This window comes from Globicephala melas, chromosome 9 (genome assembly GCF_963455315.2).
Source record: "Globicephala melas chromosome 9, mGloMel1.2, whole genome shotgun sequence".
In the NCBI taxonomy this organism is placed as follows: domain Eukaryota; kingdom Metazoa; phylum Chordata; class Mammalia; order Artiodactyla; family Delphinidae; genus Globicephala; species Globicephala melas.
The window spans coordinates 55,879,687-55,896,447 of record NC_083322.1 but is presented as its reverse complement, the minus strand read 5'-3'; the positions used below and the strand labels follow the sequence as shown (position 1 = coordinate 55,896,447).

The 16,761-nt window shown below is 44.6% G+C and overlaps 1 protein-coding gene across 1 annotated transcript in view; it reads left to right on the top strand.

The window, feature by feature from the left end:
• The first annotated feature begins 4,438 nt into the window (after positions 1-4,438).
• Positions 4,439-16,761, top strand: part of CDK6 (cyclin dependent kinase 6) — a 220,256-nt gene continuing 207,933 nt past the window's right edge. Inside the window, exon 1 of the mRNA XM_030857271.2 lies at positions 4,439-4,671. Coding sequence (XP_030713131.1) covers positions 4,439-4,671 — 233 coding nt within the window. The remainder of the gene's footprint in view (positions 4,672-16,761) is intronic.

The window sequence follows — 16,761 nt, the reverse complement described above, 5'->3', positions numbered from 1 at the left end:
TTTCACCTGAAATAACTGTATTCAGGTTTTCTCAGCAGGTAAAGTATACATTCTTACAAGGTTTCAAATTTCAGAATTCCAATAATGCATTTAAACTGAGCACCCACCGAATCGTGTTGTTTCCTCTTTGTGTGTGTGTGCGTGTGTGTCTATTACCTTGCAGTTCTGTTCTTTACAATCAATTTCAGGCTTTTTACCTCCCCAGAAATACCTTAGTGAACCCTCAGCATTTGCTAATCTCTTAATAATTGTGAACCGGCCAGCTCCTTCAAGTAGATCGTTAACCACAAGAGTGCCTGACAATTTCCAAGTCATATCCTCTGTCCAAAAGGAAAAGATAGGGCTTTGTGAGGCCGAAAGGAAGCGAAGGAAAACAAAACAAATGTAGCTCATGCTGAAAGTGAAAAGTGCTTGGACAGATTAGTATTTTCTTTTCTGCAAGGCGTCCTGCCAATTTTTTTTTTTAATAGAGAAGAGTTATTTTTTTGGTCTGATTTTTCAGTTTCTTGGAAAGTGTTGGTATTTACCATCCCCACCGGCCCCTCATAATTATTGTTGGTTGTTTTGTGTTTTTCCCATCCGTCTACATCACAGACTGCTGATACGCCCAGCCCGCCTCACTCTGTCAAAACCCCAACTCTGGGCGACCCTGGGTTTGGTAACTCCGCCGACTCCCGACGACACATCCCACTCTCCCTCTCACGCCTCTTATTTTAGTCGCAAGATCCCTCACTCCAGTTGCAGTGAAAGCCGGAAATTTTCATTGAACACCCCCCTCTTTCTCGCCCCCCACTCGGAGCAGAGAGCTAGGGAGCGGGGAGGCTCAGAGCACAGCCGGGTCTCGGCCGCCTCCCCTCTCTCCGGAAGGCTTTAATTTGCACACTCGCTTGCCACTGAGAGCCGAGCCCCCAACCCCGCCGCCGGGAGGGTCTCCGGCAGAGTCAGCCTCCGGGGCCCCCAACCCCGCCCCCGTCGCCTCCCCGGCTCGGGCCCCGAGCGCCGGCCGGAGCCCCGCAGCCCCGTCCGCCCCCAGCGAGCGGCGCGGGCGGCGCCCTCCGCCGCCCCTCCTCCCTCCGCCGCAGTGCCCACCCCTTCGCCGAAGAGAGTGCTGGTAACTCCTTCCTCCAAGCCGGGTTACCTGCTCCGCGCCGCCGTGGACACGTGTGAAGGTCGGACTGATACCCGCAGCCCCTTCGCGAGGCCCGACGCGGCCGGGCCCCTCAGGTAAGGAGCTGTGCGCTCGGGTGGGTGGGCTGCGGGGTGGGGGGGAGGGTCCCCGGGGGAGATTTGGAGGCTTGGCCGGTGTCGGAGGCGAGGGTGGGTAGGGGGCACGGGGACCGGGTGGGGGGGGGCGGTAGGTTCTCGGAATAGGCTTTGGTTAACCCCTTACGAACCGAGGCGCGGTAGTTATGGGGGCTAGTTTTGGGGAGCTAAAGGAGTTTCTCCTAATCCGGCCAGAGGACGCCAGATTAGGACGCCACACGAGGGACGACCCCCAACACCGAGATCCTGTGCCAGCTCACACATAGCCTTAAGCACAAACGCACCCACAAACACTTTTTATCCAGCTTCTTCAAACGGAACTCAAACTCCACTCGGAAACTCACATAATAATCCACATTTAGGGTTTAAAATGCACTGCTGTTGGGGACTCCATGGGGGAGAATGTGTTTCGGTGCCTTATGTTTATGTCCCCCGAAAGCTCGTTGAGGTACGGTGTGGGCTCCACCTTACCCACCAAGAGATAAATGTTAACGCAGACTTCTTGCTGGCAACCCCTGCGGGCGTGTTATGCACACTTAGAGGAGTGCACGCAGGCGGCCAGTGCCCAGGCTGGAAGCCCCGCAAGGATGCACGCTTGCTTTAGTTTCCCAGTTTACGTTTCTAATTTAAAATATCGAAGTTAAAACGCACGCCCCGGGGTGAGCACCTTCGGGCCCAGCACCGCGCCCGTCAGTGTGCACGTGGGCGCATCTACTTGTGCGCACACGCGGGAGTCGTGGTCCCTGGTGCGGCCTCTTGGCGCTGCGCTGGTGGCGACCCTTGCGGTGCTTGGCAGGCTTCGGGAGAGGCACATGAAGGATTTCATTGAGTGTGAAGACAGAGAGCAGAGACAGAAAGCAGAAGGAGGCGGCTGCAGCCTTTGTAGTCGCGGAGGAATGCGGAAATGTTGAAGCACTATGTCAAACTTTTTTGAAATGGGGTCAAGACACATTCAGCCAGCGTGGGAAAGCAACAACAACAACAAAAAAAAAGTGGAGGAGAGGGGGGGAAAAGGCACTGCTGCTCCCGTTTCTCTCCGCCGGAGCCTACAGTCCCGGGAGCGAGGGGGGAGAGCGGGGGCGGGCGGTGCGGGGCCAGGCGGGGGCAGCGGGCGCAGTTCCCTGCGGGGGTGGGACGTCCCCGACGCTTCCTTAGCTGCCGAGCGGCGGTCAGGACTGGGGAGCGGAGGGGAGGGGGGGCCGCGGGAGGGGGCGGGCTGCGCAGCCTGCGGCGGCTCCTCAGCTACCTGTGTGGCCCTCGGCCTGCCTCAGACCGCGGTGCTGGCTCTAGGGGCTCGTTCCTCGGCACCCCCAGGATTCGCCTTCACCTTTTAAGGAGAGTTTTGAATAGAGTGAGTGTGAGGGTCTCTGCCCTCGCTGCGGGCCCCTCCGCCCGCAGGCCGTGGGGGTCGCGCATTTTGTTTCTATAATGCCTGGCAGAAGGCGACCGCGCCAGCGGTTGCCGGGCAGGTAATTCCGAGGTGCCCCGAGAATTTCGGACACGCTGCTGTAGTGGCGAATGTCCGGCCGAGGCCAAAGCGGCGGTGGGGAGGAGGTTCCCTGGGTCCTGGATTGCAGCCGAATGGGAAGGGATAGTGCGTCGTCCCCTACCCACCCCACTTTGTTTTGTGGGGGGCTCCTGGGGGGCCACTGGCTGCTGTTCGGACCCGGCCTTAAGCCGAAAGGGGAATGGAGCAGCCACCTCTGCTGCCTACTTTGGGGACGACCCTGGGAGTGGGGAAGGGTTCGCGAGTCCAGGCCTCAAGGGCGCAACCCCTTCTCACTTTCCCCTGGAGGCTCAGCATTTACTCCCCCCGCCCACCCCTTTTAAGGGGAGGCTGAGTTTTGCTCAGGTTCAATCGGTTGAAAATTTCTAGGCGAGTCACGGTTATGCTGCCTTCCTTCTGAAGTTGTTCTCCAAGGAGACAACAAGCTGAAGTGCGGTGAACACCTCTTTCTCCCACTCTTAGGGTCCCGTGGGCGACTTCCCACCCCACCCCCAGGGCCCTGTCGCTCACCCACCCCCGAGGAGCGGGAGCTCCAGCCCTCCCCGACCTGATGGGTCTCCACCAGGGAGGTCCTCTAGGTCGGAGGAAGAATTCCGCTTCCAATCCAGATTCCTTTACCCTAAAAAGACCATTTGTGTGTGCAAGTCGTTTTAAAATGTGTCCTCGTAGAAAAACTGAAAGTGGAAAGAAAGGAAGCAATTTCCGAGCAGATGTCTGACCACCCCTTCTCGCACACTCCCAGCTTCGGGTTACAGGGTCCTGGGAGCCCCCACCCACATTCTGCGGCCGCACACCAGTGGACCCGCGGTCTCTCCACACCAGGTTGTGCACGACCCCGAAACGCCCCACGGCATCCCAGGAGCCCCTCTCCCTGCACCTCCAGGCCTGGGCAGGCGGGGAGGGTAGCAGCACAGCACAATGATATAAGGATAAATATTAAGCCGTGACATTGACGTGCCCGGCGCCTCCCCTCCCCCGCGCTCCCGGCACACTCTGGGCTGCTTGGCACGCCCCCTCTCGTTCCACTGCGTCTCGCGCCCCGCGCTCATCCCCGAGGGGCCCCTGCAACCTCTCCGCGCGAAGACGGCTCCAGCTCTGCAGGGAAAGAAAAGTAACTTCGCTTTTCTCGGAGGAACCAGGAAGGATTAAGCGGCCTGGGAGAGGGCAGGAGCTCGCAGAGGGTAGCGAAGGGGGCTTCGTAAAGGAGGAGGAGGGGTGTCTTCAGGAACCCCGAGGAAGGCGCCTGGGATGTCTGATTACACTTTCTTCTTGTCCTCCCGTCTTCTCTTTTAGGTGGAAGGACTGTGGAGTGAGACGCGCTCGAGCAAAGACTATGTAATCGCCTTGGTGCCTGTACAGAGGACTGAGCTTCGGGGAGGGAAGAGGAGGGATCGGCTTGCTCCTCGGCGACTCGGCAGGCGGAGTTTCGCAGCGGCGGCACCAGGGTTGTGCCCGCCCGCGGGGAGGTCGCTCCATCCAGCCCCGGCGGCCGCGAGAGTCCGAGCGCCGGACCGCGGTAGTCGGCGGGGGTGAGAGAGAGCGAGATCGAGCTCTAGGGCGCGAGGGAGCGGGCCGGGGGTCCGGGAGGAGGCGAGCAGCGGCCACGAGCGAGCCGAGCGCGCCCCCCGCCCGCCCCAGCGGCGCCGTGCCGGGCGGCGTCCGGGCGGCATGGAGAAGGACGGCCTGAGCCGTGCCGACCAGCAGTACGAATGCGTGGCGGAGATCGGGGAGGGCGCCTATGGGAAGGTGTTCAAGGCCCGGGACCTGAAGAACGGAGGCCGTTTCGTGGCGCTGAAGCGCGTGCGAGTGCAGACCGGCGAGGAGGGCATGCCGCTCTCTACCATCCGCGAGGTGGCGGTGCTGAGGCACCTGGAGACCTTCGAGCACCCCAACGTGGTCAGGTGAGCGGTGGAGCGGCGCCCGCGCCGTCTGGGGCCGCGCGCCGTGGGAGGGCCGGGACAGGGATCCTGGGGCCCACGAAGATTGAGGGGCGGGGGGGCGGCTAGGGAGGCCCGGCGCGACCCGTTGACCTTACCGAGTGAGAGTAAGTTTTGTCGACAGAGCCACGAGCCAGAGCCGGTGACCTTGCCAGACAGCGAACAGAAAGACAAGTCATAAAATGTGACCTGCGCAGGCCTCCTTGCCGCTGTGCAAGTTCTAAGTGTTTTTTCCCTGCCCACCCTGAAAGGGATCCAGAAAGATGGGCGTCTTTTAGGGACAGAACAGGCCAACCTGAGACGCGCCCCTCCAGCCCCAGCATGGTTTCCATGGCCATTGGGGGAATTTTTGAGAGAATGAGTGAGAGGTCTGAGGATATGGTGATGATTAGTAGAAAGAAAGCTTTATTGTCGGGGCCTAGTAGAAATAAGGTTTAAAAGTGCAGAAACTTTTAAGAATAGTTTTGCCAGTCACACCTACAGTTTCTTTTTATTAACGTTGCATAATAATAAGGATTTCTGATGGTCTGAGGACTTCAGTGCTGATGCCCAGTTTGTGTCATTTAAAAAATTTCTTCCCAAAATGTTACCTGTTTGCATTACTTTATGTCTCTGGGCCAGCATAGTCCTTAGACTCCTTCTCCAAAGGGTCAGATGTGAGTCCAGGTTGTGGAATCTTTATATTCTAAAGGTGCTGCCCTTGCTTTTCCTGGGTGGGTTGTGCTGGTGGGCGAGGAGGCACCAGTACTTATAGCCTCTCTTGTGTGGTAACCAGTATTAAACCAAAGTGTTTGTCGCTTAAGATATATGATGTTTTCTTAGTGATCCTGGAATTTCCCCATTGTGTGTTTGACATTGTGTGGTGTGTCATCCTTTTCTTTTTAAAACAGAGGTGCATAGTTTTAAGCTGAAAAGGAATGCCCAGAAACTTCTACAAATCAGGGTGTGATTTCACCTTTCTCAACTCCTAAGATAGTATGTTCCAAAAAGGAGGTCTTGAGGTCTTCTTCCTGTCTTCTCATCCGTCTAGGGGTTCTGTTCAACAAATATGTGTCTACTACTGTATGTGTGCTGTGGATGAAATTATGTAAATAAGCACAGCTAAATATTTTTGTAAAAAAGTCAAACAGTTTAACATTAGTCATCAAAGCGGAGAGACCCAAGGCTGACCTTTGAAATACCAAGCCCTCTATAGTTTCAGGGAGCCCAAGTGTCTACAGAATCTTCCTGGGAGGTTTCAGCTTGTCTCCTCTTATCCCAGGTTGGATGATTTGTGTTGTGCTTTGTTCCTGACACAGTCAGACTCAGGCTAGAAGGCAGCAAAGAATCATAAATACCTAAATAAAGTAGTAAATGGCTATAATGACAGGACCCTAATATACCTCTATTTTAGCCAGTAAAGAAGAGAGGGACAAAAGATAATGAGACTGAGGGAATCAGTGTTTTAGGAAGATGGGATTATAAATAAAAGCAATAGATAACCTTTTGTGTGTATGTTTTCTTTGTTGAAAAACAACAAAAACCCTTTTGGGGAGTCTTTTGTGATATTGGAGAGAAAAGTTAAGGGTACATTTTGTCCCCTGTAACTTAGTTATCTTCTTAGTGGAATCACCTAGACACTTCCCAAAGGGTGAATTCCACCACTAGAATTGTAGGTCCAAAGTTCTTGTTTTATTTTGTCTGTTACCTTTGGATAGTGTCCAGTTAAGGATGATTATCATGTATATAAATAAAATCATGTTCTTCCAATTGTAGCAGTGTTACAGAGGCACCCCGGTGTAACATCCTTTAAAAAACACAATTTATTCTTGTGACAGAGGAAGGTTGTTTTTGTCATTGTGCTGGTAGATTTTGGCTAATCCATCTTATTCTCTTGATTTAGTCTCTTGAGGTTGGCATGTCTTTACAGATTTCTAACTAACCCATGTCTTGGATTCTATACTGAGAAATTTTAGGAGACTATACTTACAAGTTGAAGACAAAGGCATCATTTTCTAAAACTATGTCACATGTTAAGTGGTGATGATGACATCTACCTCTTAAGAATTGTGAGGAGAAACTGAGATAGTGTCTATGAAAACACTTTGTAAATTTAAGAATGCTTCAAATGTCCACATATTATTTGTGTTCAGGCAGGTTAGCGTGGCCCTTGCCATGGAGAAAGTTCCCAGTAAGGCCTCAGTTCACCTGACCTTTCCTGTAGAACAAGTCATACTCAAGCCCAGACATTACAGGCTCTGGAACCAAGAAGCTGCTTGAATATAATGAGACTGTAGTTTGTCAGAAAAGACCATCAGTCAAATGCCATGAAATTCAGTGACACTTCAGAAAATTATTGATGATGTCATCCTCACGAGCTGCAGATCTCCATTCCGTTTTGTTTCCTTCCTGTTTCTTCTCTTCCACTTCTGCCTTGGGGCAATTACTGGCCCCCATGACTTACTTAGCTGGACTAGGAATTCAGATTTTAGAGGATGCTGATATTTGTTCAGGCAGGATCAGGAAGTCAAGCACAGGTGACAACAAATTCTTTCCTTCCAAGGGAGAGTTGTCAAAGTTGGGCCCCCAAACCTGTCATTTATTGTTGTCCCGCAGGATCTGTTTTACAGTCCTATGGCTGGTTCTATAAAGGTTTCTTAAAAGGGCAGACGCCTTAATAAGTGCCTTCAAGTCCCAAGTAATTGATCATGATCATAGGCACCTCCCAGAGATAGTTAAGCTTCTAAGCTTGAAGGAGCATAATAAACATATTCATTTTTCAAAAGTTTAAGATTTAATTTTGATGGATTTGCCCAAAAAACTGTCTTGTTATTGCTGGCACTGGTACTGCCTGCATGCACAGGGATGATAACTTGAAATTCTTGCTTACCTGTGCTTGATATATCCCAGGCCCAGGCTCGATCAGCCAGTCAGTGTCTGGGATGTAGACTTACTTGTATTTTGCAGTTGGTAATCCCAAATCCTGGAGACTTTGCCAGAATCACACTTCAGTATCAGCTTACATTAGAGCTTCTGCACTCCACAAACGAATCCTATTTTACATTCTGAACTAAATATATATAGTAGATAAAGTAATATGTTTTATCAGCAATCTATTCATTCATCAAATATTTACTGAGGGCCCAGTATTTGCCAGACACTGCTGGAAGCTGGGGATACATCAGTGAACAAGTCAAAAAAGTCTCTACATTTACAGAACTTAACCTTGTAATGGGATGAGCAGTTCTTTTATCTTTTTAAAAATTCAGTTCTCTTTATTTCCATTGGCTTGTTTTGCTATATTTAAGCTAACCATTTTTTTCAGAGCAACTAATATTTGTGGTAATTTGGTTACCCTGAATTTGCTGATTGAATAGTTAGATAACTAAAACACTAATCAGAATCAGATGCTTTTGGGGGATTAAATTTCACTTTAGGCACAAAAAAAGAGATCAGTATAAGAAGATGTTGACATGTAATTAATAGATATAGATACGAACATTTGAACTCCACTTACTCAACAAGGATTTAGGAAGGGACCTAATGTTTAAAAAACGTGGGGTTAGGTGCTGGGAAAGATACTTGGGTAAATCATACCTGGCTACTCCTCCCAAGTAATTCCCCTGTTTTTGAAGAAGTAAGATGATCATCATAACCCCCGATACATGATAGTATCATGTCACTACAAAGTCCTGGTAAGTGCTATCAGTGTTGTCTCCAGGGATTAAATTTGTTAGTGTAGCAGTAAAGGTAATTCAAATTCAAGTACTGGTTCATGAAACTACAACTCATGGTATTTCAGTGAGTAAACTTGTGTCTAAATATGTTAAATCATGATTATTAGTATATTTAATCACTGCTTAAAAACGCCAGAAAAATGCGTGCAGCTCAATGATTATTAGGTCATAACCTCAGGTGGCTTAGTTCATGGGAATCCTTCTGAATAAAAGTGTTGTTTTGTAGGTGAATGATATGTTTATTAGGGCTTGTCTCAGTGAAGGCAGGAAAAGCAGGAGTTTAAATTGCCTTTTTAAATGTCAGTATGTGGAAAGTGTGTTTGGTCTTTCATTCTCTAACAGTTCCTGAGAAGGTCCCAATTTATTGAGCTTATTTAGTAAATACACATCTTCACAATGATGTTCTGCCCATTCCTTGTTCCTGCAGAACTTGGTCGTGCTGAATTGTTGCCATTGATTGCACTGTATCCTTTTTTTTTTTTTTTTTTTGCTGTACGCGGGCCTCTGTGGCCTCTCCCTTCTTCCGTTGCGGAGCACAGCCTCCGGGCGCGCAGGCTTAGCGGCCATGGCTCATGGGCCCAGCCGCTCCGCGGCATGTGGGATCTTCCCAGACTGGGGCACGAACCCGTATCCCCTGCATCGGCAGGCGGACTCTCAACCACTGCGCCACCAGGGAAGCCCTGCACTGTATCCTTTTTACACAACTATTATCACCATGGAATTACTAGAAGTTTTCTATCAAGGAGAAAATGGCTTCTAAAAGGGAAACTTGTATAAATGTGAATATCTTTTGGTGTATTTTCTTATGTTTAAGACAAGGGTAAATGGATATCTATGAAAATAGACTCCTTGTTAAAAGTAAATTACCCTTAAAAAAATATGCCTCACTATTGATGATTTTCTAGGAATGTTTTTTAAGAACAAAACATCCAGTACTCACACTGTGTCGTTGGAAACTCATGAATATTAGGGTTGAAAGATACTTTGGAAGTCTTTCAACCCTTTTATATTATAGATAAAGAACCTAAAGGCCAGAGATCAGGCAGCTTGTCTGTCATGCCATTTTAAAGTCATTGACTTTCTCTAAAATCTGAGTAGAAATTTTATTTTATTTTATTTATTTATTTATTTATTTTTGCGTTATGTGGGCCTCTCACTGTCGTGGCCTCTCTCGTTGCGGAGCACAGGCTCCGGACATGCTGGCTCAGCGGCCATGGCTTATGGGCCTAGCCGCTCTGCGGCATGTGGGATCTTCCTGGACCAGGGCACGAACCCGTGTCCCCTGCATCGGCAGGTGGACTCTCAACCACTGCGCCACCAGGGAAGCCCTGAGTAGAAATTTTAAAATAATTCTTTTTGTTTGGTGGAAGAAGTTAACTCAAGTGAGTACATTTCTAGTTCGGAAAATATGAGCTATATGTAGACAAAGGTGATAGTTTGCCAGGAATAAATGACATATCAACTCAGGAAATTCCTGAATTCTGCAGTATGCCTTACTGAAGTAAATCTGTAAAAAGTGTGATGATTATCCATTAAATTCTGCTTTTAAGGAAGTTGGGTAATAACTATGATTATTTAAATAGCTGGAGTTAAATAATAATATGGGTAAATAATGTAGTTAAATAATTAAGTAATAATATTGAATTCATTTTAGACAGAATAGTTAAAAACATCTAAATGCTTGGTACTCGTCATATGAATGAGCTATTACATAATGCAGCTCTGGCATCTAATACCCATTTAGTGAAATAAATACCATAATACTTGAAAATTAGGTAGCATAACAACCTCTAGACACCTAAGCAAATATGTTTTACCCATGCTTCTTGAAGAACTAGTAACACGATTTCTATTTCTTATGAAGTTCAGAAAAGCTTCTCAGTCTTCTTAGGAAAGAAATTAATTGTGAGCTTCCTGCTGTGGTCGAACATAGCAGGGATGAAATCTGGGTGCAGGAGGAGTGGCAGTAGAAGAAGGTAGTATTGGTAATGTTGGGCTATGTTCAAGGGCCAGGAGGTAGCACTGAAAATGGACACAGGTGGTTGGTAACAAGCCTGCCTATGTAAAGGTTACCATTTGAGTGGTGTTCTGTAGATGCTAAGTCTGCTGGGACAGGCAGGTGAGCAGTCAGAGGGAGGAGTTTTATAAGAGCCACTGGGCAGTTGTTTTGAATGTCACCAATGTGCTGCCATACTTGATTTTGTTTTACCAGCTGCACATGTAACTGCTCTCCACTGAGGTGAAATAAAGGCATCTTAAGGCATGTGGCAGGAATCTGTGTGAGTGTGCAGTAGTAGCCTGGAAGTCCATTTGGGATGGAAGCATTATTAAACACTTAGTAGTTTACCTAAATTTGGACGGTAACTGACTTTGTCATTTAAGTAGCCATTTTAATTATTGATTCCTGTTTACCCTTCCTAAAGGATTTTAGTTCAGTAGAGTTAGAATCACAGTATAAGAATTTTTTCATTGAAGAGGGTCTTAGGTTTAACCTAAACCAACCCCCTTTGGCCTGTGTAGGAATTGTTTTGTAAATGCATAAAAGAATTGTCGTATTTTTAGTCAGCTATTTTATTCCTTAGTTATATGCATTGTAGATACAAACTGAGGATGACTAAGGTTCAAACGCAGGTTTATATCCAGTGTTAACAGGACAGGATGACTAATGGTCACTGTATATTAGAAAACATTCCCTTGGGATAGAAAAGTATTTTCTGTTTAATGATTTTATGTTTGCTGACTTGAAGACAAGGATTGCATGTATCTTTTATATTCCTGAATAGCAGTGTCCGTACTGTTAGTTGCCCAATATGTTTCCTGAATGAATGATGTAGAATAAATTATAGACCCCTTAGATGAGAACTTTTCATCCTTTTAGAGTTGCGTATAGCATGAGTAGGTATCTCCGCCTAACACTGGGAGATTATTGGTATTAACTGTACAGTATCTGTATACCAAGGCTGTATAATAAGAGCATTCAAATACTTATTGATATTTTAAATTTTCCCTGTGACTGTCCATTTCTTCATCTTTAGTACTAGCTTCAACTTTGATAGGATTTCCTTGTGTTCTTCGTGTGCATTTGCCGCATGTATCCTACAGTCAGACTGACTAATCCATTTCCCCTACATATATATGCTCCTTGCCATCACCTCTTCGACTTTAGTTGGGGCTGATCTCAGAATGTGTACACAGTGTTCCTCCCTGTACCACTCTTTCCACCTGTTGAAGCATCTGTCACAACCAAGCTCTAATGCCACCTTTTTGTGTGTGTGGTGTACTCCTTAATACCTTCATTTGGATAAAATTTCTGCTTCCTTTGAACCCTGACAACTTTGGCCCTCCCTTATGGCACTTAGTCTATGTCTGCTCTTTAATATTATTATGTCTGTTATGTAAGATATAATATTAATCTTCCCCCCCACCCGCCATTTTCCACACCCCAGCTGTGAGCTCCTTGAGGCAGGGAATGTGTTTTGGGTCATGTCTGTTTACATTCTACATCCAGTGGAAATAAATGAACAAGTGAATGAAATAATGGAAAGGACGTCCAGTTACTGAGTAAGGCACCACGTGGATTATTTCCATCACATGCATGTTAATACTAAGGAGTGTCAAATAAAGAGGGAAAATGGATCTGTATATTGGGTTATGCTTACTTGGTTTCCTGGGAATAATAAATACTGAAAAGAGAAAGTTTCATTTTTGTTTTATTCCAATCTTTATAGTTTATATTAAAGTGAGTTATAAAATTTAAGTAATTCCCATAGTTGACTGCACAGTCTTGGACTTAATTTACATACTGTAGAGAAGACATTAACATTAGGAAACGTGCACACATCCAGTAAAAGTTGAAAACGGTTTGCACATCTTTTAATGTAATAATGTATTCTGGATACACGTTAATCAATTGCTTGAATTCTTCTACTTTTTTTCCCCGCTAATTTGGCTTTCTGTACTGGAAAAACCCTTGTTTTCTTGTTCCTTGCTGTATCCCAGGCACTTAGCGTGGTGGCCAGCATCTTGTAGCCCAGAATAAATATCTGTGAATGAATGAATGAGTATGTGCCATCTAGGAATTCAGAATTGATTTTTTTTTTAGTCAGAATTGGGTAATAATGTCTGAAAGCATATGTAAGATCTATAGCTTTCAACAAGTATTTATTGATTATCTGCCGTATTAAGCATTTTGTTAAACTTGATTGACAGTGATTACAGAAAGTACCTACATCTTGAAATGTTTACCCCCAAAATGGTATTAACTCTGAAATTTGTTTCAAAATGGGGTAGAGCTGAAACAAGCTGAACGTTGTTGAAGCTGTGGAAATTCTTTATACTATTCTCTCCTCATTTGTATATATTTGAAATTTTCCATTGTAATAAGTTTAAAATATGTTCCTAGTCAGGGACTAAGAGAATAATTGATTCTATTCTGACTCCTCTATTAGCTGAGTGACCTGGAGTTTCCCACAATAAAATAGAAATTATTACAACTCTTTTGACCTGAGAGTTACTATGATCAAATGGAATTATGTCTATGAAGGTCAAATATTACACAAATATAAGATATTAACAAAACAAATTCTGCCCTTGAGTAGTTTATAATTTTGTGGAGGAAACTGACATGTACACAGATATCTGTATTGCTGATTGGTAGTGCTTTCATCCCCCCCCCCCCCCACACACACACAATGTGAAAGTATGAATGGAACTAAGTATTTCTGAAAAGTATTGGATTTATAGTAATTATAGTAAAGTACAATCTTTAATCTATGTATTGGTAATTTGTGTCGCCTTTACCCAATACTGTATCCTATTCACTAATGGATTTATTGTGGGCAGGTCTGAGGACATAGCACTCCTGAGAACACATTGTCAAAATTGTTGGGAGTTTGATGATTTCTTTTTTATTTCACTATTCAAATTAACTAAGAGGAGTTGAATTCTTTGTTCGTTCTTTCTCCCTCTCTTTTTTAATTTCAAAATCTCAAACAGAATTATTCCTTTCGAGGTTACGCATTGGAATTGCTGCTTGTTTTCTGAGGCTCTTATGGCATGACTGCCTTATGACATTTCAAATTTCGTTTCATATATTCTGTGTTTAAGTCATTAAGACCTGTCCACAGAAAGGAAGCAGTTCTCTTTCAGGGGCAGTAATCTCTAGTGAAATATATTTTTTATTTTGTTTCCTTTGATTGCTAAGTAATCTCAAAATTTTCTGTGTTAGGTATTCCTAATGATTAGTATAAAACATTTACTTTTCCTAAAATGTTTTCTTTTTAGAAGGTATAAAAGTGTAAAGTTGGGAACGTTAACACTTAACCCTGTTCAGCAGCAGAACAAGAAAAACAAAAGACGTCTTTGCATTTAAAATTTTAGGTTATTGTCTCTGACCAATACATTTTAAAACTTTCTGGTGGAAATCAAGAAACTATCTGAGTAGTTTCAAGCTGAGAGTTTTAGATGATGTCATCTACGTTCCAACTGTGTAGAATCACCTAAAGAAGTTATTAAATAGCCTTGGGTAAAAATGGGATGATTTCTTGTTGAGCCATAAGAAAGCAAGAGATAGATTTAGAGATTGGGCTAGAATGGACTGTTGTTGCTGATCATGAATGAAGTGTATTTAAATTATGGAAGTCCCCTTAAAGAACTAGGACAGCATCCCTTCTTTGAAATAACACACTTCTTACATATTAAGACACAAAAAAGAGTTGCGACATCCTTTTAGTTATTACAAATTATTTGAAGCCCGTGAAGTTTAATCAGTGGTAATTTAGCTAACCAAGAGTTCATTAGACTAGAACTTAGGGTTAATGATGCCAGTTGGGTCCTCAACTAAACCAGTTAGTTTTGCAAAGAGAAAAAGATGGACTCAGAAGGATGGGATTGGTTTCCAGGAGAACTATACAAAAGCATGGCTGATTCGGTGGTACCAATTCCTGATCCTAGAAAAACAGGATTTTTGAGATGAGTCAAGAGTCGCATCTTTGTTTATGAAAAACGGTGTAGTTTTTTTTTTTTTTTCCCCACTTTAGTTGATGAAATAAAATTGAGAGGTGAAACCATCATTAGGCCAGTAGAGAATGGTCAAGAGATGTATCTTATGAACTGAAAGGACCACATGCTCATTAAAAGGAGGGAAGAATGTGGCAGAAGATGAGCTAAGTTGGGGTAGAGGTGAGAGATAGTGTATGGTGAAGATGTAAAACAGTGACAGAACCTGGCATTGCTTACATAAATCTGAATTTTCTTAGACTTCAAAATTTGAAACCTAGTGATCTGAAAGTAGATGAAAATTCTGGCACGTTTGGAAAGACCACAGCCAGTGCTTGTTGAATAAGTAAACTCAGACTATCATTCCTTTAATTCCATAATGATAAAAATGTCATAGTTGTCTGATTGCTTTTTCTTGGGAGCCTTATTTTAGCCATCTTTACATTGTCCATTGTGCCTCGCACTCAAATATGTTGAAGTAATGCATGAATTAATACAGAGTGTAAGTTACCCATTAGAACACAAGCTCCATGAGAGCAGGAAGTTTTGTCCATTTTGTTCAGTGCTTTTATCCTCAATATCTAGAACAGTGCCTGGCACATAAATATCTGTTGAGTGACTTACTGAATAATTAAACTGGGAGCAAAGATTACTCTTTTACACAAGTTTTATGAGAGTAAAAGTGTGTATTAACACCAAAATTTAGCACATATGTTATTTTTCTATTCACTCATTAGTATTGCATTTAGAACTCTAGGATTATATAATCTCTAATAATTATAGTAATAAATTGGATTATGACTTAGCGATTAGGAGTTATTTAATAATTTAATGATTAGCAAGTAGACTGGACACTAAGATATATCCTCTCTGAACTAATTCTTCTGATGTTTTCATTCAATTATGAACATAATTTTATATAAACAATATTAACTGGCATTTTATATGGTTGCATCATTTGCGGCAGAATTGACTTAGATGCTTTGGTGGGAATTTTAAGACATAGTTTCAGATTCTCTGGGTTGTGAAATTTTATAAAAAGGATTGACATACATTCTCTTAAAGAGTTTGACATAAGTTGTAAAGTCGTCGTATAAGCGTCTGTAGCTGTCCTCACAAGTGGCTAGTCCCATCGTGAACCTTGTCCCAATACTCCTATTTGGTGCTGCCATTCCAAGCACCTTTCTTTTCTGCTTAGATCAGTTGATTATCATCATCTAAGGGGTCTGACATTACTTAGTTATGACTACTACTACTACTACTAATAATAATGGAAAGAAAAGGAGAAAAAAGCGAAAGAGGAAGGAAAAAAGGGAAGAATGGAATGGAATAGAATAGGAGAAGATAGAATAGGGTGAAAATCTGTGGTGGTCCCAGTCGATTGTCAGGTGTGTTGCAAGGAGTTGTTACTAAAGTAGAATACCAAGGGAGTCGTTCGTCGCTTTTTATTTAAAGTAATTACATTTTCTGTTAAAGAAATTGTTCTGATAAATATTGCTGTGTAGTAAATTACCCCAGAATTTAGGGGCTTAAAACAACCATTTTCTTATGTTCGAGGATTCAGTGGCTGGGGAACAGAGCACAGTGAGAATGGTTTATCTTTCTGATGGCTGAGGCTTCAGCTGGAGTTGACACAGCAGCTGGGGGTTTGATTCATCTTGAGATGATGTCTTCATTCTCAAGTCTGGTGTTCATGCAAGCTGGTTGATGTAGGCTAGGACCTGAGCTGGGGCTGTGGATCAAAGCAACTACACCTTGCCTCTCCGTGTGTCCTGGGCTTCCTCTCAGCATCAAGGCTGCAGAGTAATTGGACTTACATGAAGCCTCATGGCTCCAAAAGCCACTCAGTGTCCTTAGGAACAGGCAGTGTTACTTTTGCCATGTTCTGCTGGTTAAAAGTGAGTTCAGAGCCCCACAGATTCAAGGGGTTGGGACATACACCATCTCTTATTAGAAAATGTTGAAGAATTTGTGCCCTCCCTTTTTTTGGTAATCATGACATTCGCGCTTGGTGATTAGTGTAGAAGAGTATGTGATAAAAAAGCAAGGCTCCTGTCCCACCTATCCCTATTCCCAGTACTCAGATACAACTTCTTTTAACTCTATTTTTGGTGCTTCTGATAGTTCCTTTGCCGGTAAATCTAGATAATATGCTATACTCTATTTCTTTTTCTTCTTTTTTTTTTTTTTTTTGCGGTACGCGGGCCTCTCACTGTTGTGGCCTCTCCCGCTGTGGAGCACAGGCTCCGGATGCACAGGCTCAGCGGCCACGGCTCACGGGCCCAGCTGCTCCATGGCATGTGGGATCTTCCCGGACCGGGGCACGAACCCGTGTCCTCTG